Source organism: Chironomus tepperi, unplaced genomic scaffold, assembly GCF_022539635.2.
Source record: "Chironomus tepperi strain 1889 unplaced genomic scaffold, CSIRO-AGI_Ctep_v1 contig_34, whole genome shotgun sequence".
Taxonomy (NCBI): domain Eukaryota; kingdom Metazoa; phylum Arthropoda; class Insecta; order Diptera; family Chironomidae; genus Chironomus; species Chironomus tepperi.
The window spans coordinates 1,570,005-1,597,194 of NW_027226156.1; the positions used below are offsets into that span (position 1 = coordinate 1,570,005).

Here is a 27,190-nt window from a genome sequence, read left to right on the forward strand (position 1 = left end):
TAAAATTGACAACAAATCAGTTGCACTTAAGTAATATTTTTCATAGGCCAGTTTTGAAAGCAAATTAGTTAAATTTTTACACAACTTTTTACTTACAAAACTTCTCATTTTTATGAGATTTATTTCATATTTTTTAAAATTGTTATACATAATTATTGATGAGGTTTGACCTAGTCGAGATTCTCAAAAACTCTCCATTTTTACTTTTCAGATTTTAACGATTTTTTTGAAATTTAAATAAAATTTTTCTACTTAATCTTTGGGACAGTACCCAGTAAATCCAATCTAGCCAGTCTAAAATTTTTTAATTTTTTTAATTTTTTTTGTCTTAATTTTTTTTGATATTTTTTAAATTTAAATTCCCAAAATTTAAATAAAAAATTCAAATTAAAAAAATTCAAATTTAAAATAATTTTTATATTTACACCCAATCACTAAGACCCCAAATTACCCCACCTACCCCCAAAAATATATAATCGTGAAAGCAACACTGCTGGACTCTTATCAGTACATGTATGTGTGTGTGTGTGTGTGTGTGTGTGTATCTGACTATAATAATTGTCTTAAAAATTAAGTAATTTATTTTAAGTAAATTGTTACTTCTTTTTTTTTACTAAGTAGCAGGCCAGATGTACGTTACAGATGCCATAGCTCAATCAAGCATCTTATACATATCGTCTAGTTGTGGCTTGAAATAGCTGCGAATTTGTGGTCTTCGCGATTTGAATGTTGGTGTAAGAAGTTGATTCTGTATTGAGAATGGATCTGGGTGGAGGTAAATGTCTTTGACCTAAAATATAGAGATTTGATTAGAATTGTAATAGAAACAAAAGTCGGCTAAAATTCTGACACAGAGTCGGCTGAAATTTCGACACAATGTCGGCTGAAATTTCGACACAAAATCAGCTGAAATTCCGACACGAAGTCGAGCCGACATGCCGACATGAAATCGGCTGAAATTCTGACAAAAAGTCGGTTGAAATTCTGACACAAAGTCAGTTGATTGTGTAACATAAATTCAGCTGAAATTCTGCCTTAAGTTCAACTGTCGAGAAATCGGCTGAAATTCTGTCAAAAGTCGGCTAAAATCGTGCCAAAAGTCGGCTAAAATCGTGCCAAAAGTCGGCTAAAATTTGACCGAAATTCCAAAATTTCCCCCAAAATTTCCTCAATATACTCACTTGCTCAAACGACTTAAGTCCCGCATCCTTGCCAAGTGATATCATATCGCTCATAATAAGATGCTTAACCTCTGGATTATTACATAAGACAGTCAGCGTTCCTGGTATGTTGTTGGCAGATGCCCATGCCTTTATGGTCTCAACATCGGGAACAACAATTGCTACAATACAGCTCTGAAATGAGATATTTGAGGTTATAATTGGGTTTTTAGGTAGGCAGGGTGTGCCATAGCTACCTTCAGACTCTCTCCATGCACAAAGACTTGCTCAACATATTGTGAATTAACGTAAATATTTTCTATCTTTTCTGGCACAATATACTCGCCCTGACTTAATTTAAAGATATGTTTTTTACGATCGATGATTTTCAATGTTCCATTGCTTAACCATTGACCTATATCGCCGGTATGGTGCCATCCTTGTGAATCTATTGTCTGCATTGTTCGTTCTGGATCACGATAATATCTGAAAATTGACATAATATTAGATTTATGACTATTTTGAGGTTAGAATAGCCAGCATACCCTTGAAAAACGCAAGATCCTTTAATGCAAACTTCACCTTGCTGATTTGCAGCATAATATTCCATTTCTGGTACATCTACAAGCTACAATGAGTCCAAACATTACAAATAGTCCAAAAACCCAATCAACAATCCAAACCAACCTTAATACAAGCACATCCAATCGGCGGTCCAACATGTTCAACCATATAATCACCCTGGATTGTCAACGTAACAGCTGCAACACATTCAGTCTGTCCATAACCTTCAACAACAATACATCCAAGTGCACAACGTACGAATGTCAATACATTTCCAGCTAATGGTGCTGATCCGACGACCATCAATCGAAGTCGTCCGCCAAATGCCTCTTGAACCTTTCGGAACACAAGCTTATCCCATAAACTATTTTTACGAATAACACCGCGACGTATTTCAGCTTCCTTTGAGTTTAATGCCATACGAAAGAGCATACGCTTGATGGGCGATGATGAAATTTCATTTTGAATTTTATCGTAGACGCGATTGAGGAGGCGAGGCACTGCTGGCATAACTGTTGGTTTTAAAGCCTTAAAAGTATGGAAAATGTTGGTGATTAATGTGGGTTTTGTGATCTTAGATGGGGTACAAATAGGGGAATAGGGATGGAGGAGAGGTGATGGGGGTAGAAGGGAAGGTGGAGAGTTGACCGATAGGTTGGGGTAGGATGGGGTTAGAGCCAAACTTTAGGTGATTCTTGACATAAGAAGAGAATTAAAAATTAAAAGATTCAGGAGGGAATGGGGAAACAGGGATAAGGGGCGGATGAGGAGGGAGGAGTAGGGGTACTTAAAGTTTAGGGGAGGATGGGGTTAGACTCAGATTTTAAATAATTTGAATCAATTGCAAATTCTGGACATAAGAAGGGAAGAATGAAGGAATTCAGGAAAAGAGGGGGAATAAGGGAGAAAGGGGAGGTACCCTGATGGTGAGGGGGGTACTGGGTATGTCAGGTACACCTCCATGGGAAGCTACATACCTTTAAATCATTAGTCAATTCCTTTATGTCGCCTGAGTAATATCCAACGGCACCACCAACATAAAACATTGAATTTTCACAGGCACGCTCAAGCATGTGAGCCAATGGTAGAAAAGAGATCATAACATCACCAACACGAGGCTTGTGTTCACCTGATGGATATAAAGGAAGTCATTAGAATCATTTTAAGGCTCAACCATACTCAATACTCACCTAACTGCATATTAACACAAACTATACAAGCCAAAACATTCTTATGTGTAAGCATAACACCTTTTGGATTTCCAGTTGTACCCGACGTGTAGCAAATCGTACAAATATCACTCGGTTTTGGCGGCACTTCTGGAAAATCCTTTGATGCTCCCAACTTTTCAACCTCTTCAAATGAATGAATATCAATTCCACGATTCTTTGCACGTTGCATTGTTGCTGGTCTCAGTGGCTTAATTACAATAAGTTTTTTGAGATTCTTTGGTGCTTTATCAAGTAACAAATTGACTTTCTTGTCATCCTCGACAACAACGACTGTCGATTCTGTTTGATTGACAATGAATGCACATGCGTCAGGACCAAGTGTGTCATAGAGTGGTACCAAGATCAGGGAATAGTCGTAGCAGCCTTGCTCGCATAGCACCCATTCTGGACGATTCTGTGAGTAGATACAGACAAATGTCTTTTGACCGGGCTCGAGACCAAGTGCTAAGAGACCTGATCCAAAATTTTTGGCACGTAAAAGTGCTTCGTTGTAGTTCATCCACTAAAAATAAGGATATAGAGTTATGCATGGTTTTTAGAAAATATTCAAGTTGACTTGAAGTCGTTCAACTTGACGTCAAGTTGACTCGAAGTCATTCAAGTTGACTCGAAGTCATTCAAGTTGACTCAAAGTCGTTCAAGTTGACTTCAAGTCATTCAAGTCGATTAAAAGTTATTCAAGTTGATTTAAATTCATTCAAGTTGACTGAGAGTCATTCAAGTTGACGTCAAGTTGACATAAATTCATTCAAGTTTACGTCAAGTTGACTCAGAGTCATTCAAGTTGACAAATACCAAAGCAACAAGCCTACCTGATAAGGTGATGACAACGAGTCTCTCCAACCAAGACATTGTCCATTATTGGACTCATATGCTCCATGTCTGAATGTTTGATAAAGTGTCTGACAGTCCTCGGTCAAGTAGCTAACGAATTTTCCTTCTTTGGCGTCTTTTGAGAATCGTGAGACGTGAATCTGCTCGGGACCCTGGAAATAGATATAAAATGGAGAATATTTAGTGATTTGATGGTTTTGAGTATGCTGCTAAGGATATCCTCTAACAGACAATCTAGTTCCTAAATCTAAACCCACAAATCGTTTTAAATTCAATTGAAATAGATCAAAATTCATGAGAATTTACAACACAATCTGTATCGTTGCCAAAACAAAAGGTAGACAAAATACAACGAAAAAAAGTTCATTGAGCAATTAATCAATTACATTTCTTAAATTCCTCTTCCGTGTACTCTGATTTTGTGATTTTAATTTGATTTGATTTGAGAGATTTGTAGAGAAAATTGAGGGACTAATTGACTCAAATTAGTCAAGCTACTTGACTAAAATATTTATGTTTCTAGTTTAAAATTTGACAGGACGTAGTTACTTGACTTAAAATTGACTCCCTGATTTGAGTTAGTCAAGTTACTTGACTTAAGTTAGTCAAGTTACTTGACATAAGTTAGTAAAGTTACTTGACTTAAAATAGTCCAATTATTTGACTTAAAATAGTCCAGTTACTTGATCCTAATTAGTCAAGCTCTTTGACTTAAATTAATCAAATGACTTGACATAAATATTAGTCAAGTTACTCATTAATGCTGCTTGCAAATCCCATGAAAATTGCAAAATAATCTCTAAAAAATTATGAATGTCGAGGACAAAAAAAATCTGTTTCGTTCATTCACAGCACGACCCCGAATAATAATGTCGAGCAGATTAGAGAGCAGTTGTGATTCTCAAAAAGAATTCAAGTGTCCTTGACGAATTTCACATGATAATTTCACACAACATATGATTGGTCGCGCGCAAAAACTTATTTTTTTTTTATTTTATTTTCTTCTATTTTTAAATAAAAAAAAATTTTTAGAATGAATAAAAATCGCGTAAAATTTTTTCTTTTCCTTCTTTTAAGTAGCAACTGTTGCCATTTTTATGATTGTTGAGGAAAATTAAGCAAAAATTAAGTCTTGTGACAATATTTTGAGGGTTGGGATTATTATATGGGAAGTAACTCGCTTATGTCGTGTGTTTGGGTGTTTATGGATGTGCAATGAGTTTTGGGATGAATGGTTAGGATGGATTTTATGAATTTTTGCCCTTCAAGGCAAGTCTTGGAGCTAAATCGAGAAAATTCCAAGAAAATTGAGAAAAATCATTGAAAATTCAATAAATTTCGTTCAAAACAGCACAAATCCCTCAAAAATCTTTAAAATTAAGTCGATGCTTCAAAATTAAGTCGATGCTTCAAAATTAAGTCAATGCTTCAAAATTAAGTTGATGATTCAAAATTAAGTCAATGCTTTAAAATTAAGTCGATGCTTCAAAATTAAGTCAAAGCTTCAAAACGCTTCAATATCAAGTCGCCACTCCAACTCATAACCTCAAAAAGCAAAAAAATCCAATTAAGTCATGAAATTTTCCATTCAATTAATTCCTTACTTCCTCAAATTGCAACCTTTCGTGACTCAACAACACGTAATCTTCATCACCACCCAGCCCCATAACGTCCATATCAATTTTTCATCACTTTTCAAACCCCATTTAATCATCACAAATCAAGTATGTGTGTGCAAAATATCTCATATAAAAAATTCCATAAACAATTCAGTTTCTAATTGACATCCTGTTGATGAACGACCAGCTAATGCAATTTTTATTATCCAGCATTGATTTTTCTCACAGTTCATATTTGTTGCACGCGTCAGGACTTTTGTTTTGACAAATAAAAGTGGACCTTTTTGATGAAATTTAACGGGGAAATGATTCTCGTGAGATCATAAATTTATGACTTTAATGATGCTTGAAGAGAGATTTGCTTCTTTTTTATCTCGTTTATTTAGAGCATTAAGATTAAGACGATAAGGTGGGAAAAATTGGCACAATAAATAACAGAAATTTGCGTAAATCTGAAAGATTGTTTTGATTTATTCACACTTGAGGCAATTCTTTAAAGCTACGCTTTAAATTTGAGGTGACGCTTCAAAGCTCCGCTTCAAATATGAGGCAACGCTTTAAATATGAGGCAACGCTTCAAAGTTCCGCCTAAATATGAGGCAACGCTTCAAATCTCCGCTTCAAATATGTGGCAACGCTTCAATGTTCCGCTTCAAATCTGAGACAACGCTTCAAATATGAGGCAACGCTTCAAATATGAGGCAACGCTTCAAAGCTCTGCTTTAAAATTTTAGGCAACGCTTCAAAGTTCCGTTTTAAATTAGAGGCAGCGCTCTCAAAGCATGCTTCAAATATCTGGTAACGCTATAAATATGGAGCAACGCTTTAAAAATGGAGCAATGCTTTAAAGCAGCGCCTTAAATATGAGGTAACGCTTTAAATTTGATGTAATGTTTCGAATCACCGCTTTAAATTTGAGGTAACACTTCAAAGCTCCGCTTTAAATTTAAGGCACCGCTTTAAAGCACCGCTTCAAATATGAGGTATCGCTTTAATGCAGCGCCTCAAATATGAGGTGACGCTTAAAATATGGGGCATCGCTTTAAAGCAGCGCCTTAAATATGAGGTAACGCTTTAAATTTGAGGTAACGCTTTGAATCACCGCTTTAAATTTGAGGTAACACTTCAAAGCTCCGCTTTAAATTTAAGGCACCGCTTTAAAGCACCGCTTCAAATATGAGGTATCGCTTTAATGCAGCGCCTCAAATTTGAGGTGACGCTTTAAATATGGGGCATCGCTTTAAAGCAGCGCCTTAAATATGAGGTAACGCTTTAAATTTGAGGTAACGCTTTGAATCACCGCTTTAAATTTTAGGTAACGCTTCGTAGCGCCGCTTTAAATTCAGAGTGGCAGAATTTACTAAAAATCTTTTTTGAATATTCAATGAAGCGTCGCTTTAAATCCAGTCACAATTGTAATCAACATTTTTTGAATCTGTAACCATCATCAACATCAATCTGTTCTCATAAAATCTATCGCCAAAATAAACACACAAATGCTCATCCCTTCTGTGCATAATTTATGATTGCAATAATTAATGTGAAGGTCACTGTATATGTGTGTATTTGTTGTTTGTTATCCGCAGCTACAAAACGACAACGTCACTCTCAATGACACTAGATATTTATTAGCCACATTTCGGTAATTTATTACACTCAGCTATTTAAAGATCCTCACCAATTTTTTTGCACGTTTTTTGTGAGCCAATTTTCATTAAATTTTGTCATTCTATTTTTTTGAGGTTAATTTGTTGCAGTTTCAAAAGGTGGGACGGGTAAAGGATTGAATTTTTGATGACTTTTTTTGAGATTGTTTTTGTTGAATTTTATGTGACACAGATGCGGTAGTTTGTTTGATTAACGATTATCTGATGCAGTTTGTGCATCGTTAGAGCTTTAAATGGGATATTGTAGTTGAAAATTTATGAAAATTGCAACAATTTATGGATCTTTTTTTAAGTGGAATTGACTGCATTTCTAGTGCTATTCTTAAATTGCTTTGTGGGGAATATTGAATGAGTTCTTGGAATAGAGCTCAGTTTTTAGTCTGTCTAAAGCAGTGCTGGCCAAATAGTGGTATCCGACATACTTGGAAATGTCATCAACTGAATGCTTACCACCATGGTTTGCCGTGTCATGCAATAGCTTGGACAACACGGTTGGACAGACCGAAATTGCTATTTATGGTTAATATCGGAAATTGGCAAGAGGTGATTAGTATCAGGTGCCAATTCAATAAGATAATACATCTCAATTGTCACTCAATCTGCCAGTCACTCGAAAAACAGCGACAACATCAGCTGATTGTTGGCTTTAGTCATTGTTATTTGTCATCGATTGTAAGTATGAATGGGATCAAAACCATTGTAAGAACTAAGGCTGATACAGAAACCAGTGGAGTCTAGTGGAGTTTGGTGGAATCTGACTTCCGAGTCCTATCAACTCTGTTCTTCGCAGCCATAACGTCTCCATTACTGCAGTTTTCATCCAATTCCGATCCACAAGATAAGCATCACCTCACCATAATACTCAACAGTCCTCAAAAAATCATCTCAGAGAGCATCAAAAATCCATAAAAGAGAATTGAGATACATCCAAAAAAAAAAAAAATCTTCGTCCCAAAGCACGCGAGATCACAAGCATGCCAAAATAATAATTTTAAAAGAACTGACAACAACTGAATTTTTATGTTTCGCATCATCACTATCATTTTCTGTCTGTGTCACATGATAGACACTAAATGTTATATGACCGGACTTTGATTGTATTAATGTCTATTAAGTAAAAAGTATCGACGAAAAGTTAAGCGAGCATGAAATGGACTTTTTAAAAATAAATCCACTCAAAATTGGTGTTTATTTACGCATATTCAGAAGTTAGGGGGCTTGGCTTGTTCCTTATACTTAAATTTATCTTCAAAAAATTTATGATTTGTTGTTTGACCTCGGCTAAGCAAGTGTCGTTAATGGATGTGATGATGGGTCATAATTGTCAAATAAAAGAGAGTTGAGGAGATTATTGAGGTTGACTTGGGAGATTATCGTGTTAAGTCTGATCTAATTAAAGTTTGGGTTTGTGGAAATTTTGAGGTTATTTTATGTGACATAATTGAATATGCTGTATTTGTAGTTTGCTATAGACGACCATCTGAGTAGCTCAGACTACAGTTCACCATACTAAAGCTATGGCGCACAAAGTTGTCGGTCATTGGAATAGCACATCGGAGCTGTATTTATGGAACCGTGTCAAATTGAGCAGAGTCGTAGCCTGAAGAGATGAGTGAAAGCTTGGGAGTGAGGAGGATGGAGGGTCTCATCTCATTGACAGGATTACGTCATTGGAACTAGCACCAAATGAAGGTGGGACTGGCACTTAGTATAATATATCTTGCAAGCATTAGTTTTCTTAAGCAGCTCCTCAACCTGAGCATCAATTCAGCTCACATAACCTCAAAATTTTAATTATTTTTGCTCTAAAAGTCAGCATGTCCGACATCATTTCACATCCCGTCGGCTCATTTTACTTTATTTACAAACAAATCATCAAAGATTTTGTCAGTGACATTGCAACTTCCTCCACAGCTTTTACCTTAAACTTGAAATTTTCATTTTTCCTACCTAATTTTTAGTTTTCTTATTACTACCGCTAAATACAATAAAATTGACATAGTCGTTAAGTAATTTGTATTTTATGGAATTGAAACATCTGCTTCACATTTAGTTAGAATTTATAAATAGCAAAAATATAAAGGCACAACAATCAAATGAAAAAAAAAAAAAGATATTTAAAAATTTATGTACGACGTGAGAAACTTGAATAATTTGTCATGACGATTAGTGGCGCGTTGACATGTGTAGGAAAAAGGTTTTTATTATTATGGCTATTTTTGGATATTTATTATTTATTATTTTGAGGTTATTAATTGAAGCAGTTGAGATTGATTTGAATTTTATATGAATTTTATGCAATTTTAATCGATTAATTTGAACTTATTCTGAGTCAATCGTTAGTTTTGATTTCGAAACTGTAAATTTTGAGGTTATGTGTCCAAAAAATGTCAAATTTCGAGGTATTTAGTAGAACTTTATCAAATTCAGAGGTTGTGAACCATGAAATTCACAAAAATTTTGAGGTTATGTTGATAAATTTCCAACATTTTACCCTAAAAATTGTCAAACTTCCCACAATACTTAACGGACTCATACTCTACTAAAATCATATACTTTGTACTCATTTGTTTGACAATAACAAGAAAACAATAAGAAAAAAACAAACAATTATTGTAAATTTGTAAAATATTAATGTGGACCTTTGCCTTGTTATATCAAGCAACATAGTTTAATTTAAAATATGAGGGATAAAATTAGTTTGTGTCAAATGGGAAATAAGACATAAAGTTCATTAATAACTGTTCTAAGTTTCTATTTCTAGTTGATAAATTATTCAAATTAATAGGGTCAATATTGGAAAATATGGAATATTTTTGGAAAATTTTCAGTTAATTTAGAAAAGACAATAAATGATTTGCTGTTGTGAATCGATGGCTGGGGTCTATAAAGAGAAGAGGGGTGTCTACATGCTGAGGAGGAGAGAGGGAGAGGGTAAAATTGGACTCCTCCTTTTTGAATCCCTGGGAGGAATTCGGCTAACATAACAATGCTAATTCTGAGCCTCGAAACCTTTGAGTGACTACAGTTGTATCTCAGATCATCGACAGGCAAAGGTCCAATTTAAAGACAAAGACCACCGAGTACAAAGACCTCCCAGAAGCCATCAACATAGAATCTGTATCCAAAAGTCTAATAAAAAGGATACAAAATCTAACAAAAATTCCTTTCTCTCTTTTTCACATCAAATCGCAATTACACAAAAATTCATCACAACCTCATTTAAATCAAACTAGACAAAACAATTGAAATTGTCATGTGATACACAAAAAAGTCTAAACTACAACAATAAAACACCTTTTAGATGTATTTAAAAGCATTTGAGTAAAGAGAGATGTGAATTCTCAAGAAATATGACGTTGAAAGCAAGTCTGACTGCTAAATAGGGAATTAAAAGCTGTTTTGTGAGTAATCATGTGGATTTGCACGTTGTGCTTCGCTAATTGAATGTTTTTGCGGGTGGAATATTGAGTTTCATGCGTTGAGGGCAGCCTGTGTGTCGCCATGAATGTTTGAAAATGGCATGAATCGTATATCGTGTTCGGTTTTGGTATAGGCTGAACGCCAAGGTGTCCCAGATGTAAAATATTGCCCACAATTAAGTTAGAACGGGTTTATAGTGTCTCATGTGTCCACTGCGACAGATTTACGGAATTGAGATTCTTAAGAATTACTTGAGGCTTGTGCACAAGTTCTGCTGATTCCCAAAATTCTTGAAATATTGCAAAATTGTCCAAAAATTTCTAATAATTGCATAGCAATGCAAAGTCAATAAAAAAGAACACCAGGATGTCCTGACCTGACTTTGCAGCCACAAACCTCTCTTCCCTGAGCAAGCTACTAAGCAGGATGAGACGACAACTGATAGAGGGCATAGGTCACACTTGATCTTACGATAATCTGACCTATTGTCACCCTAGGAGCAATACGACACCATACCCGATTAATGTCACCACAGCAACTACATTGTGCATTGTGCTGCTCGGGAAAAATGTCGAAAAGCCAGCACTGCTGACGGTTAAATTGAAAAATAAAGTCTAAAGAATTTGAAATATTCCAAAAAGTTAATTTAAACACAATTTTTCATTACAATTTTCCAGACATTTTTCCCAATTTTCAAACAAAATTTTTTTTTTGTAATTTATTTCGAGTAATTTAAAATAATCATCCTTGTAATTACGCCTTAATGAGCTTCAATTGCCCCGAAATTTATTTGCCATAATTTTTTTTTTGTTTTTACCTTCAAATTTTCACTTTGTCTTGATAAATCAATGGGTGGCCTCAAGGGGCTCACAGTTGTACAGCACGACATAATTTTCAACTTTTTTTTTTTTACTTTGTAAATTTCAAAATTTTTTTGATTTTTTTTTTCAACTTATTCTAATTAAAATTTTTTGCAGCTTGCAATTTTCACTTAAAATTTTCTTTTAATTGTCTTCTTTTTTCTTGAATTTTTTGTCTTCAGTCGCACTAAAAACGAAAAGAATTTTTGTTGTTGTTGATCATTTTCTTCTTAATGAGACGGGTCTGTTTGTGTTTGTTGGACACTTTTTTTGCTTTTACTTCTCTCTATTTGTTATTATGTCATAGCACTTTTTCACGATCTCTTGACATTTTTAAGGTTTTCATGATTCACGGTCATTGCTGATTGGGTTGGGATTTGTTTGTAAGTTTTGAAACGAATTTAAACTTTAAATTCAAATTTAAATTTTAAATTCAAATTTAAATTTCAAATTCAAATTTAAGTTTCAAATTCAAATTTAAAGTTGAAATTTATACTTATATTTCAAATTAAAACTTAAATTTCAAATTCAAATTTAAGTTTCAAATTCAAATTTAAATTTTAAATTCAAATTTAAATTTTAAATTCAAATTTAAGTTTCAAATTCAAATTTAAATTTCAAATTTAAATTTAAATTTAAGTTTCAAATTCAAATTTAAATTTCAAAATCAAAATTAAATTTCAAATTCAAACTTAAATTTCAAATTTAAATTCAAATTTAAATTTAAATTTCAAATTTAAATTTCAAATTTAAATTTCAAATCTAAATTTCAAATTTCAAATTCAAATTTAAATTTCAAATTCAAACTTAAATTTCAAATTCAAATTTAAATTTTAAATTCAAATTTAAATTTCAAATTTTAAATTTAAATTTCAAATTTAAATTTCAAATTTAAATCTAAATTTCAAAATCAAAATTAAATTTCAAATTCAAACTTAAATTTCAAATTTAAATTCAAATTTAAATTTAAATTTCAAATTCAAATTTAAATTTCAAATTCAAATCTAAATTTCAAATTAAAACATAAATTTCAAATTCAAATTTAAACTTCAAATTGAAACTTAAATTTCAAATTCAAATTTACGTTTTAAATTCAAATTCAAATATCAAATTCAAATTTAAATTTCAAACTCAAATTTAAGTTTCATATTCAAATTCAAATTTCAAATTTAAACTTAAATTTCAAATTTAGATTTCAAATTTAAATTTTAAATTCAAATTTAAATATCAAATTCAAATTTAAATTTCAAGTTCAAATTTAAGATTCAAATTGAAACTTAAATTTCAAATTTAAATTTCACATTTTTTCAAAACTAAATTTCAACATTCTGAGTAAAATTTCAATCTTTAAAATCTTTTTCTTAATTTCAATTTAAAATATTTTTTTCAATAAATCAAAATTTTTCGTCAATTTAAACAATATCACATGAGACTCAATCGCATTAAATTTCCGACACAATTAATTTATTGGCAGCAATTCATTGCACATTTAATAGTTTAATTATGACATTAATTTTGCTAAGCACAACTTTTTCAATATTTTTTTTTTTACTTTTTTTTTTTAATAATTATGACAATTTTAATCCTTTTAAATTTGCAATTTTCATTGAAATTGTCACGCAAATTAGACAAAAAAAAATTATTTTTAAATTTCACAACTTTTTTTTGAATTTTCACCCGCAAAAAAGAAATCCGATTTTCACTCACGAACTATACGAAATTGACTAATCATTTTTACGACCGTCGATTGCCACTCAACTCAAATGAGATTTTTTTTTTTCTTTCCTTTTGAATTTTAATTTTCTTCTCAGCAAATTTAAAGAATTTTCATCGCGATGAGATTTTTTTTTTTCTTCTCAATTTTTCCTTTTTGCTGTGCAAATTAGCGTTAGTTTGTGTAACAATTTCGTGGCTTTTTATTTTGAGTATGTTGTGGCTGTTATTGGGAGAAGATTCTCTGAATTCTCTTGTGAATTATGACATAAAAATGGGATAATTGGGACAGTTGATTGGAATGTTTGTGAATAGAGTGAAATTTTGAATTCTAACCTCAAAATTGATTCCTAACCTCAACGGTTCTAACCTGAAAGTTGAATTCTAACCTCAAAATTGATTCCTAATCTCAACCTTAAAGATGAATTCCTAACCTTAAATATGATTCCTAACCTAAAAGATCAATCCTAACCTAAAAGATCAATCTTAACCTCAAAGATGAATCCTAACCTCAAAGATGAATCTTAACCTCAAAGTCGAATCCTAACCTCAAAGGTGAATTCTAACCTCAAAGAAGAATCCTAATCTGAAATATGAATCCCAACCTCACATATTGATTCCTAACCTCAAAAATCGATTCTAACCCCAAAAAAGTCCCAGTAAAAAATCTAATTTCAATAAGGTTAGGATACCCATTAAAATTCATCCGAGACTTTCCCACGACATATTTTCTTATTCTCTCTCAAAATTCGCTTATTTTCATCGACCAAAAAGAAAAGAAAAAAATAATAAAGCGAATAAAATATCGTTTTAAAAAAGAAAAATAAGAAAAAAAAAATAATGTTCAATTCGCGATAAGTTTCAAAAATAGAAACAGAAACAAAATTTTCATTCCTTTGTTTATTTCTTTTTTTTGTGCTGTTTCAGTATCATTCATTTTTATGTGCGCAAAGTGAATTTTTTTTTTAAATAAGCCTGTGCATTCGGATGTTGGAAATTGAGAAGGCGTGCTAGAAAAATTACTCACAATTTTTCACAATAAAATAGCAATTTTGATGAAAGATTTAACTTAAAATCAATAAAATTGGAGGAATAGTGATTGACAAAAAGGCAGTGGTGGGCAACCTGTATGATGCGGTACATCTTTGTTGTGAGTCTCGAACAAACCACACAGGTTATACATAGGTTAGCCATCATTGGACTAGAGTGCAGCGACACATAAGTTGCGGCACATAGGTTGTGATACATAGGTTGTGACACATAGGTTGCGACATGTAGGTTGCGACACATAGGTTGTGGCACATAGATTGCATCCTGTGTGTCGTGTCACATAGCTTGCAACATGTGTGTCGCGGCAAACTAGTATGATGAACCGTCTACCATGTACAGCTTCGGTCAACTCTTCCCACCAATATGTGCCGTCACATCCCCAAGGTTGCCCACCACTGGATGAGCTAAAGAGCTTCAATTTCATTCCCACAAATCAGTCAATTAACGTCACACAATAATCGATTTGTGTCAGTATCATAAACAAATAATTATGGTCACAATAAAATGAAACTTCAGTAAATAAACAAATTAATTAAAATTGCTTGAAATTGAATTTATTTGAAATGGAAATGGATTGGATGGGATAATTTGGGATCTCGCATTTGTTCGAATTTTGATTCAAATTCTTTACAATGGAATCAAATATGAACATTTAAAACTGGCAATATATCAACGACTCATAAAAAGCATTTTCCTTGGGTTAATGCACCATTATGGCTCCTGTTTCTTAGTGCTCATAAGAAAAATAGAATGTCAAGTAAGAAAGTCATGTCAAGTTATCACATAAAGCGCATTTAGTGATCATAAGTAATTATTAAGTATGAAAGTCATATCAATTAATTTAATAAAGCGCATTTAATTCTTATAAGAAGAGAAAATTGTCAAGTAAGAAAGTCACATCAAGTCATTACATAAAGCGCATTTGACAATTTTTCAATTCCAAAAGCATTTTTAAGTCTCAAAATCTCAAGTTTTAACTAAAATTATCCAAAGTGTTCCAATTAAATTCATCCCAATCTAAAGTGCCGCATAAATCCACCCAAGTACTTTGCCAACTTCCCCATTTTTGATGCCAACAAAACTGAAAATGCTAATAAAAAATGAAAAATTATGCTGCATTTTAAAGGAAAAAAATTTTAACGATACTTTAAACGCCTTGCGGGGGGATTTTCTTTTTTTGCAATTGACTATCCAACAATTTAAACCAGAAAAATATATAAAAATCACGTGCATTAATTGAAAATCTCAACAAATATGTATAAACATTTTCACTTCCGCACATTTGTTGAAAAAATCACTAAAATGATGAATTGTTTATATAAATATTCATGGTTGAAAGGAGATTTAAGCGATGAGTGATGTAATTATATTCTATTTTGTTGATGATACATGTGAATCGGAGGATTCTGTTGATGGATTTAGATTGATGACAGGATTGATTTATTTGAATATTGAGAGATTATTGAATGGGAAACGAAGGTTGAAGGGGATAAAGTTGACTTGGAATGGGTCAAATATGAGCTAGGAAGGCTCAAAAAAGGGTATGCAAGAATAAAAAAGGGGTATGCAAGGCTACAAAGGGTATAGAAGACTAAAAAGGGATATACAAGACTCAAAAGGGGTAAACAAGACTCAAAAGGGGTAAACAAGACTCAAAAAGGGTAAACAAGACTCAAAAGGGGTATACAAACCTCAAAAAGGGGTAAGCAAGACTCAAAAAGTGGTAAACAAGACTCAAAAGGGGTATTCAAGACTCAAAAGGGGTATTAAAGACTCAAAAGGGGTATACAAGACTCAAAATGCTGTAAGCAAGGGCTTAAGGAACTAGATAAATGTTAATGTGCATCTACTCCACATCCAACCCTACATACCATCAATACATCAACTCTTTCAATCTCTAATTGACTGAAATTCCATTCAATAATTTTACTTGAATGATTTGAAAGCTTCGTCAATCGTGTAGGACGTTTATCCAGTCAACATTTCACATTTAATCAACTTAGTCTTCATAATAATGTTACTCATATGAAGTACAGACATGATGCGTAGGTGGTTTTATGTCAGATTTTTTTCATTCAACTGATACTTCCAATATGTAATTTAATTCTTCTGGAAAAATATTTGTTCACTTAACAACACTGAAGATGGAAGTGGAAAATTGGGGTGGATGTGAGGAAGGATTAAGGATGGATATCGAATGTCAATGGAGGTGGGGGTTAGGTAGGGGATTGGTGATGAATTTAAAGGACGATAAATTAGAAAATTTAAGGAAAATTTGCAAATAATTCAAGAATGAGACACAAATTCACACAATAAGGCAAAAATCAACAAAATTTAGATTTTTCACGACATTTTTGTAAAATATGCAGCCTACCAGAACATCCAACAAGAAAAATTGTTGTGTAGGTGATATCAATTTAAAAGATATTTTTCATACTTTAAAAGACATTCAAGACAAGTCGACTTAAAGAAGCAAAAACATATTTTTCAAGAAAAAAAAGAGTATAAAGTCTTATTATTCACTTGAGTGACGTTGATGTACAGTTAACAGTTTATGGGTGAGTGCTAGAATGAAGGTTTTGTTGTTGTAAAATGCAAAAATATTTGATATTTTTTGTTTTGAATAATTTTTGAGAGAATGTTTGAATGTTTAATAATATCGTATGAGATACGCTAGTCAGAGGTGTATTTAGGGGGAGGGGGGTTAAGGGGTCGAACCCCTCTTACCCTTTTTTGGATAAAATTCTTCAATTTTCTACGGTTTTTGATAGAAAAAATCCAAAAAACCACTAAATTTTGGCTACTCAGGTTTGAACCCCTACCCCCCATGGATACCCACCTGTCTCTACCCCAACACCCCCAATTCTCCCCACAACATCATCAAAAACTCCTCTCTATCAACAATAATCATCTTCTATCTCTATTAAGCATATCATAATGTTATAAATGCCCTCTAAATTGTTTTATTTTATTTTATTTTTTTCATGATTAATTAGTCCGAATCAACAACACCTGTTTTGGATGACGATCATAACAAGAAATGAGAGAGACAGAGAAGATGAGACTCGTGTTGTGATGAGTAGAAGAATGTGAGCGGGAAATTAATATTTTTTTTTTTTGGTCGAAACTGATTGTTTTTGTTTTTGTGATAACAATGAAGGAACAAAATTCGACAAGATAATGGGAATTTTAAAGGAATTTAAGTGGATGATGATTGGTTCTAGTTAGGTCAAGGGCCAGATGCTATTGGAAGCTTAGTATCTGACTTTGGAGTTACACTATCGATTCTTAGAATAGTATAAGTCGGTTGATCGATTCAAATTCTGGAATCCGACGTGATTTGGACTTTGTGTTGTATTTAATGTCCATGCCAGAGTCATCTGGTCTTGTGCGGAATTCTGATCGATTAGACGACTTGATCCAACTATATCTCAACACCACACTTAATTGCATCTGATATCACTTCCAAATTGACACACCCCTGAGTCAGACTCCTATGAACTTCACATCGACTATAAAGTCTTATCCTTTTTGATCCTAACTCCAAAATGAGCCCCCACTAACCCTAAACCCAACACAATTCAAATAGTAATTTATGGCAGTTACTCACCTCTTTTTCAAGAATTGTCTGTTCATCCAATGGAAAGAGTGGACTTTCAGGTGTTGGACGTGTTGCTAAATAGTATGCTGATGCTGCAGCTACGCCAGTTAATGCAATTGCACCGGTTGGACCGCCTACATATTGAAGATAGTTGTCCATGTCATCCACTGTAATTAAATTTGGGAAATAAAAATTGGAATTTTTTAGTGATTTTTATAGGGAGAATTTTGTTAGAATTTTTGAAGTTTTTAGAGTTCGAAGTTGACTTGAATTCGCTGTGGTTTACTGAAAATTGATTAAAATTTAGCAAATTTGAACTCAATTAAACTTCGATCTCTACCTGAGTAGACAAAAATGCATTAGAACTAGTTAATGGCAAATTAATGTCCAGTTCTAACGTATTTTTGTCCACTCAGGCTAGAAATATCCTAATTTTACAACACTTAAAAGCAGATACGTCTTAATCAACTTAACAATGCAGATAAAATGACTCAATAGGCTGTGGTTGAACTAAGTTTTTATTATTTTCAATTTGAACTTATTTACTCATTTATGAATTAAAGCTATTTTATCTAAAAGAGATCGTGTGATCTTTAGGGAATGTACGGAAATTGCGTGACGGAATAAAATAGGAGTTTGTAGACTTCAGACCCATCGTGAGGAGTCGTAAGGTGAATGAATGAGGGATTTATGAAGTCATATACTGCACTTAGCCTATATACACCAAAATCCAACCCCAAATTTTCATGGTAGAGACCGTCAATTTAAGCTACATAGTGGGTAGGAGTCAAACGAGGCTCTGGTTAATACAGGGTGGGTTGACCTAGCAGGATTGAGAAACCTTAAAAAAAGAACTTTAGCTATTCAGATCGTTTTGATTCAGAGTTGAGTTAGTTCAATTCTCGACTAATAATTGTTCATCGAGTAAGGGATCGTCAGACTTCTTTAGCCAGCAGATTAGTGGAATCCGAGTCACGAACCCACAATCGCAGGGTCGATATTGCAATAATTAGGTACAAAAGCAATTATTAATTCCGCCTTCAAGCTACCTCGACTCATAGGGACAAAGAGAGTGAGGGGTTTGGGTTCCTAACCATTACATAATCACAGTACATTCCCTAATTTCTTCTAAAGTTGACAATTTTATTTTTAAACTCTTATTTGAGCCTCAAAACATTTAGATTAAGCATCAGCACGAGTAATAAAATATTTAATAAATTTAAACAGCTTGAAGGCCTTTTTTTATCAAAACACAATGCTTTACTTTAGTCATTAGTTGATCACTTTTAATTCCAAAAAAATCCACAAAATTCCTTAAAGAAACTCAATCGACCCGAACCTTTTAAAAGCTGCACTTGAACTGACTCTCAACCAAAATAAAACAAAATCCACCAAAATATAAATCAGCAAAAAAAGTCAAATGACCGAAAAAAACGAGTCTAACTTATCAGTCAACCGTCACATGTGTGATTTTATTTAAATTTATAAGTCATTGGACCATCAGACTTAATGAGACCAAAATTAAGATTAAAATCAACCTTTTGACCTTTTTGAACTTGTCTGTGGCTTTAAATTTGGTCATACATGACCTGACTTTTTAATTACTTATTGACTTGAATTTGTAAAAATATTTTTTATTGCTTTTAAATTGACAATTGTTAAGGTTTGACGACCGGTTTGGATTTTTTTGAGGCTGTCGATGCAACCTTGCTTATCTTTTGATGACACGTGGTTTATTGTAAATGTTGAAGGTAAACATGCCGGCAATCTAGTTTACATCTTTGTAATATCACATGTTATGCAAATTGGATATACATGTTTACTGTAGTTCCTGATTAACTTGCTCGGTGTTGGAATGAATTAATTTTATTTTCTTATCACTGGACATGAATTTTTCTAGATTTTTTGCTAAATATAGCAAAAAGGTCATCAAAAAGGAATGAATTTTATTTTTAGGCTGCGTAATTAAATGCTATTGTAGGACTTGCTGTGAATTTTGATGGTGGATGATGTGCTTTTGATATTATATAAGGCAATAGACCTGGGCCTGAGTAGCTCTGGCATTGTACTGGATTTAAATCAAATCTGGCATCAGCTTAAAGTTAATTTTGTCCTATTCGGGTTAAACAAATCAGGAATCGGAATTGACAAGACCTTGGGAGTCCAGACTCTAAAAGTCAACAGAGGTGTTAACACTAGAGTAGTCCGGACTACAGACTGGACTCTATTGTAGACGTCCTAACAATCGAGTCATGACAACTAGATCAAGAACAGGTCGAGAATTGCAGTATCGATTGAGGCATGCCACATCTATGATTTTCCAAAATCCCGGTCCCGGATCCCACACCGGAAGATTTTCCGAACTCGTGACGAGACTATCTCCGGATTTCTCAGTCTCAGTCCCAATACCAAGAAAGCATAGCCACTACTGACCTACATTAAATTGCTACAAATTTGTTAATCTCAGGCCTAAATCATTGTCGATTTAAAAGACTGAATCACAACTCAAAATGGAACCAAAAAACCATCTGATCTCAATAATGACGTAAATTAACATCTTTAATGACGTACAATAGTCATTTATAGCCACACATTTCTTCAAGCGTGTAAATAACAGAAGCAAATAACATTATTAAACATGACGAAAGAACCAACAACAGTTGATAGACGTCATCGCAATTAAAATTGATGAAATTGTGTATTTTTTTATTGATTTTTTGAAGTTAAATAAATTGAATTGGTTTTTTGTCGGTAATGTTTTGGAATTGATTTTGCATGCTTATAAAGTTTTTGTTAATTTTTGGGTAATTTGTTTAATCTTTTAAAAGCGTGCAGTTACAGTTAGGGAAAAAAAATAGATAATTGCGTGTATTTAAAAACAGAATTTTTGTGGAAAAAAACGTGTAGAAAACGCCTATAAGTTATGCAATTTCTGTGACTGAGAATATCAAGGTTTTAAAAAATAATTGACTAAGATGAGCTGCGTATACTAAATTATGTGCTTTGGGAATCTTATGCTTCATACAGAGGTTGAAATTGAACTCAACTCACATGACTTAATGTCAACTTGAAATCAATTTGAATTCAATTTGAAGTCAACTTCAGTCAACTTGAAGTCAACTTCAGTCAACTTGAATACAACTTCAGTCAACTTGAGGACAACTTGATGTCAACTCCAAGTCAACTTGAGTCAATTCGAAGTCAACTTGAGTTAAATTCAACTTGAAGTCAACTTGAAACTTGTCAGCTTCATCAAATTGAAGTAATTGAAGTAAACTTGAAGTCAACTTGAAGCGTCCCCTTGAAATTTGAAGACAATTTGACTCAACTTGAAGTCAACTCAAAAACTGTCAACTTGAGTAACTCAACTGGTAGTAATGTACAAGTACTTAGTGCAACCTAGAATAATTCAAGCAAAGCCAAAGAATTTCAAAATTTTGATATCAGTGCAGAGTGCCGACTATAGAACCCCTAAAAGTGCATCAAATCGCATTCATAGCTTTATAAAAAAAATGTTATTCTAATGTCAGTTAAGGTGTTCATAAATACTCACACATGCCAGTTACGTTGCTCATCATATTTTCTTTTTTATCGATTTAATTTGTCTCTTTTATGTCCAATAATTGATTTTTGAGAATTGTTTATATTTTTTGTTATGGGATTTAATTTTTTTAGTAAAATTTCACACTCGACACTTTTTCTTGTTAAATTCACAGTCACAGAATCTCTCTTTTTTTGCACAATTTATAGTTATTTATATTCTACAAAAAAAAAACTCTTTTTTTCGCATTTAAATTTAAACAATTTTTTGAGATCTCGTAAGGAATTAATCACAATAAATTATCTTTGAGTCAAGGTTAGTCGCAGACTTTTTTGATTAATTTGAACAAATCTGAAAAATATTTTTGAATTTAATTAAAATTTTGGAATTGAAAAAATGTTTTCGCCCCACAACAAAAAAATTGTGCATTTTAACAATTATCGATTTTTAAGTTTACATGAAAATGCCGCAGACATTCCAGTCGTAAATGTGTGTCACTCAGTAAATTATTAATGTGGTACAAAAATATCAAAATGAGTCGAAAAAAAGGAGGAAATTTACTCATTTTCATCGATTTTTTTTTTTTCATTCATTCGGAACTTGAAACTTTTTTTTTCTGTTTTTCCTCTCATTTTCACTCTCTGAGTTGAGTTGGCTCTCAAAAATGGATTTTTGTGTTAGATAATATTTTAGTCGATTTTAGATGAGATAATATTTTAGTCGATTTTATAAGGCTGAAGATTGGTTTAAAAATTGAAAAATTGAAAAAATTGAAAAAATTGAAAAAATTGAAAAAATTGAAAAAATTGAAAAAATTGAAAAAATTGAAAAAATTGAAAAATTTGAATTTTGAAAAAATTGAAAAAATTTAAAAATTTTCAAAAATTTTTGAAAAAATTGAAAAAATTTTGAAAAAATTTTTAAAAAATTGAAATTTTTTTAAAAAAAAAATAAAATAAATTTAAAATTAAATTTTTTTAAAATTTTTTCAATTTTTTAATAAACTTTTAACTTTTTTTTCAAATTTTTTTTTAAAATTAATTTATAAAATTACTTTTAAAAAATATTTAAATTTATTCCAAATTGATTACACTTCAATTTAAAATACAGTTTAAAACTGAACGTCAAATTTATTCAAAATGCACTAATTTAAAAATTATAAAAAATGCCTCACTTGACTAAATAAAAGTACACATGTCAACCGCATTTTTTTTTTTCACGTTTTCCCCTTTATTTAGTCAGAAATTTAACTTGACGTGCGAGAGAAAAAAAGAAAAATCGATAAAAATTTCTCCCTTTTTTGTGCCTGGAAATTCTTTTTTATCACTTTTAGGGTTTTATTTTCCACTCACTCAGTCGTCTAGACGAATCAAATGAAATAAAATAATCACAAAAAAAGTCACGTGGATTTATTTCTGATTTTTTTAAAATTATTGATTTATTGATGATGATCTTGAGATTGACGAAATGTTGACAATTTTTTTGATGGATTTTTTAAATTTTCAATTTTTTTAAAATTTTTGAAATTATGCTTAGAAATTTTAAAAATTTGAATTTTTTGCACTTTTAAAATTTTGAATTTAAATTTTTACACTTTTTTAAATTTTTTTTGAATTTTGATATTTTTCTTACAATTTTAATAATTTTGAAAACATTTAATAAAAATTAGCCAAAATTAAAAAATTTTTTTCAAAAATTTTAAAAAATTTTTTTATTTAAAAAAAAAAAACATTTTTTGAAAAATCAAAAAAAAAACCTATTTTGAACTTTTTAAATTTTTTAAAAATTTTTTTAATTTTTTTAAATTTAATTTTGAATTTTTTTTTTTTTTTAAATTTATATTGAACACTTTAACTCAATTTTCACAAAAATAAGCTTGTCATAACTCAACAATGCCTCTTTATAAATACAAATGTAATACAAAATATCAAGTAAATGAATCAGAAATAATCAAATAAACTCAATTAGTGCTCATGTCGGAAGCTTTATAAATTTTCCCTATTTTAAAGTTTCGGAAGCCTTACAATTTAAAATTTTAATATTTTTACAATGTAGTTTTGCATGTTAAAAAAGAAAAAAAATTTCAAAATATTCCGACAAATTAATAAAAAAATCACCAAAATTTTGTCAATTTTTAATCAAATTTTTTTGCCAATTTTGGTCAATTTTCAACATTAATTAATCAACAATCAACAAGATTTAAGTTAAAAAATCAAAAAAATCACATTTTTAAATTCTAAAATCATCACTAAACTTCATCAACAGCCCCATTTGTTCCACAATCCACCATTTGTCAACAAACCGAACTTCAAACTTAATTTTGACTCCAATTCCAAATCCCCCGGGGTTCACATCACCTGATCACCAAAAAAACCCACCTTTTTTTACATCCATTCACACATCAAAACCGAACATGAATGATAACTTCCAACTTAACCCACACAGTGCTACTCACTAACATAACAAATCGATAAAATTAACCTCAAAATTTCATCAAAACATTTCACAATTGCCACCTTTGCTGTACTCGAGACTCTCAAAGTGCGGTGTAAAAGAATAACATGACGTGGAACTAATTTTTTTTCCGAAGAGAATCCTCTCTGAGAGGATAAATGACTATTTTCTCGTGTGACGTCATGAGTGAAAATAATGAGGAATAAAAAAATTACTTTTTAGAGTTTTTTTGGCTTAATAAACAACTTTTTGGAGATTGAATAATGACTTTTTTTTGGGAATTATTGAAGATTTTTTGATTATTTTAAGCAATTTTAGGTTTTGCAACAAAGGATTGATGTTAACACACAGTATATTAAAGTAAGGTGAGTAAGGTAGCAAGGCATAGAAACTCAGGATTATTTAGACAAAATCCAAAAAAATGAACAACTTAGTATTGGCAATTAGCAAAGGGTAGCCAGAGCCAGATTTTGGCAATAAATAGAAGAGGCCAAGAATTACAGCTGATCTATGCGATTAGCAAAGTATGTAAGTACTCTACTAGGCAATGAGCATGCTTTCAAGATCAGACTAAACTGAGATCAACGCTCTGAGCATGCTCATGTGATATGCTTAATTAGAGCATGTTATTGAGGGTATTGGATAGATATATGGTTAGGGTTGGGTGGAAGGGGTAGAGGCTAGGAGCAGGTATAGGGGTAAGGTAAGAACAAAGAAAGGGGTAAGCATAAGCACACAAGTTAGAATAATCCACAGCTATGGAGCTCAAATGTCTGAAAATTCATAATTTTTTGATGATTTTTTGATGAATTTTTAGAATTAATCTCTTAAGTTTCTATGCCTTGCATTCAACCAGAGTTGCAAAACAGAGACTCTGTGACAGGCAAAAACCTTACAACTTCTTGATAATTTGTATGGATTTATAAGAAATGTTCAATAATTTGTATGGTTTTTCTTGTCACAAGTGCCAGTTTTGGCTCTGCATTTCAACATGATTACTGCTTGATCATCTTACCTTCAATACTTCAACTATTATTTATTTGTTAATGAAATCTAATTCTTGCTTTTCTTTCCACGTGTTTTGTGTCTTATTTCTTCACACTTTTGATTGTTCTGTTTTCACTTATTTTGCAAATTTTTTAATCACTTTTTTTGGAATTTTTTGTTTTAAAATTGTTGAATTTTTTAAATTGATTTTTTTGTATTTTTTTACTTCACAAAATTCAAATTTGATTAAAATTCACATAAAAATCTCCTTATCAAAATTCAGTTATTTTAATATTTTTGCACCTCATTTGCATCCACACATCCACAAAAAAATGACTAGATTTGTTCCACCGTGTATCTTAAAAAATGGTAAAGAATTCAAATTTATAGAATATATCTTTTTTTATTGTTGTTGTTCTTGTTATTACTCTCGCATACATCCAGAAAAAATTATATTTTCTGATTTTGCTTTTGGCTATTAATTCTTATTTCACCTCCAGAAGTTCTTCACAGTTCGATGACATAAATGATGTTTTTCCCCCCCGACTTGCTTATCTTTACTGTGGTTAATGATTCTATATGATTATTATTTTCAAATTGCTTTCTAGTGAAATTACAAATTTTCTAAGAATTTATTACAATTTTTTTGTATTTTCCACACTGAACCGGTTAATGTACACAAGTATTGGAACTATCTTGAAGAAATGATGGAAAATTTGTTGTTGTTTTTTGAGATCTGCACGCGAATTTCTGGAATTTTTTAGATGATTTGATATTTAATGAGGGTATTGACTTGAAATATATATTAATTGACGTTGATATACAATCAGCATGTCCACAAAAGTGAGTATACTCAGGATATGCTCTTTATCTGTCAAGAATGGACAGTGTTACTTGATTGGGGTTTGAGGGCAAATCTCACAAAAGTGAGCATGCTCTTTGTCTTTTAGAGATATAGTCACTCAATTCAGTGATTTCCTGACTCTTAATATACAGCAGATTCTCAGAAAATGATGAAAATGAGATAAACATTGAACTTGTGAATCGGCAAGTGATTGAGTCAGTAACAGCATGAATCCTTAATTGATGCATGTTGCAAGCTATAGAGGCGTATGCAAGGGAGTTGAAGATTTAACTCTTACTACTTAATTCCTTGGCTGAGGCGCACTGGAGCCCATTGCCAAGGTAAGAAAATTGTCACGTCAATAGACAGCTCTATCTTTCGATAACTCCTAGAAGTTCGGGATATTGAAGATTCTAGCGTCCTTATCTAGGAAGTCAAGCGCACTTTAATGTCAGTTCTTCAATTTTTTGGGTTTTTTGTGAAAAAATTGTGAAAATTTTGCAATTTATAGAGAAAAAATTCAAATTTCAAAGTTTCCAAGGCTAAGGAGAGAAGGGAGGAGGTTGGGGGGTTCAGCATACACCTCATGCTATCAAAGCAGCATATCCTGACATCAAAATTCACTAAAATCTCAATAATCAACTCAAATTCCACGAAAATAAATTCATAATTTCACTAAAATCACCACAAAGTAATTCTCATTACTCACATTTCAGTTTTATTATTGTTAAATCAAATTTGTATAAATCATCATCATTCCATGTATTACTTCTTCTTACTTCCTCGCTCTCTCAAATTTTTTCTTTTCTTTGTTTTTCTTCTTTTTTTCAACTTTATTTCAATTAAAATTACACAATTTTATCTTTTTGGACTTACGCCTTTCTGCCGTTAAATTAGCAACAACAACAACCGAAAAATAATTTATGAAAAACCCAGTCGGGTCTAATTTTAGCGTAAATGAACTCAATTTTCTTTTGTGTGCAAAAAAAAAAAATTTTTCTTTTTCAAATTCAAAATTTTCAATTTTATTCAATTTAATCAGCCTCAAAACTGCAAATTGACTATTAAATCGTCTTACTTTTGTTCACATTCACAATTAGCGGAAATAAAGGAAGATTTTATTTTAAAAAAAAAGACTTTTTTTTTCTTCCTTACCGTATCGACCGTCTGCTAACAATTGAGTCACTTTTTACTCTCAAAATTGACTTCGAAAAGAAATTGCGAAAAAAAAAAAATTCTCCGAGAAGAACTTTTTGGAGAAACACAGTACAAAAAAAAACAGATGCGGCATTTTGTGCCTTGTCGATGTGTAGGAACTGAGAGAGAGTATTCATGCGCAGAACATAAAACAAGAAAAATCGACTCACGTGTTTTTCAAGGCACGGTAGGAAAAAAAAATAATAAAAGTTGATGAAAGATGAAAAACAGAACTTTGGCTCTCTTTGTTGGCTGCTCTCATTTGGAGTTGAGAGTCGGTGTGAGAATGACGAGACACTTTTTGTTCTTTTTTGTGAGAGGAATTTGAATTTTTGCACATTTTGTTCTTAGATGTGGTGCGACTAATGACGTCATGGATTACCTATGGTACTCAAACTTTTGAATTTGAGAGAGTTGGATGCTTTCTGATTGGCATTGGAGGCA

The 27,190-nt window shown here is 31.9% G+C and overlaps 1 protein-coding gene and 1 long non-coding RNA gene across 9 annotated transcripts; one reads left to right on the plus strand and one right to left on the minus strand.

Annotated features, from left to right (window-relative positions):
- Window positions 1-26,528, minus strand: LOC139095452 (long-chain-fatty-acid--CoA ligase 1). 8 transcript variants are annotated; one of them, XM_070646837.1, is made up of 11 exons: window positions 26,259-26,528; window positions 24,734-25,063; window positions 17,733-17,890; window positions 3,769-3,942; window positions 2,915-3,458; window positions 2,702-2,853; window positions 1,848-2,252; window positions 1,706-1,788; window positions 1,418-1,646; window positions 1,182-1,355; window positions 1-790 (listed from the first exon to the last, which is right to left on the minus strand). In XM_070646837.1, the coding sequence occupies exons 3-11, from the start codon at window positions 17,880-17,882 to the stop codon at window positions 653-655; spliced, it is 2,049 nt and encodes a 682-aa protein (XP_070502938.1). In that variant the 5' UTR covers window positions 17,883-17,890; window positions 24,734-25,063; window positions 26,259-26,528; the 3' UTR covers window positions 1-652. The 8 variants fall into 8 exon arrangements, with proteins under 8 accessions (XP_070502938.1, XP_070502925.1, XP_070502932.1 ...); XM_070646824.1 differs by having other exon boundaries at window positions 24,734-25,265; XM_070646831.1 differs by lacking the exon at window positions 26,259-26,528 and adding an exon at window positions 25,134-25,353.
- Window positions 14,290-17,451, plus strand: LOC139095502 (uncharacterized). The gene is made up of 3 exons (XR_011544875.1): window positions 14,290-16,680; window positions 17,119-17,211; window positions 17,283-17,451. It is a non-coding gene; the product is annotated as an uncharacterized lncRNA (long non-coding RNA).
- Window positions 26,529-27,190: the final 662 nt, after the last annotated feature.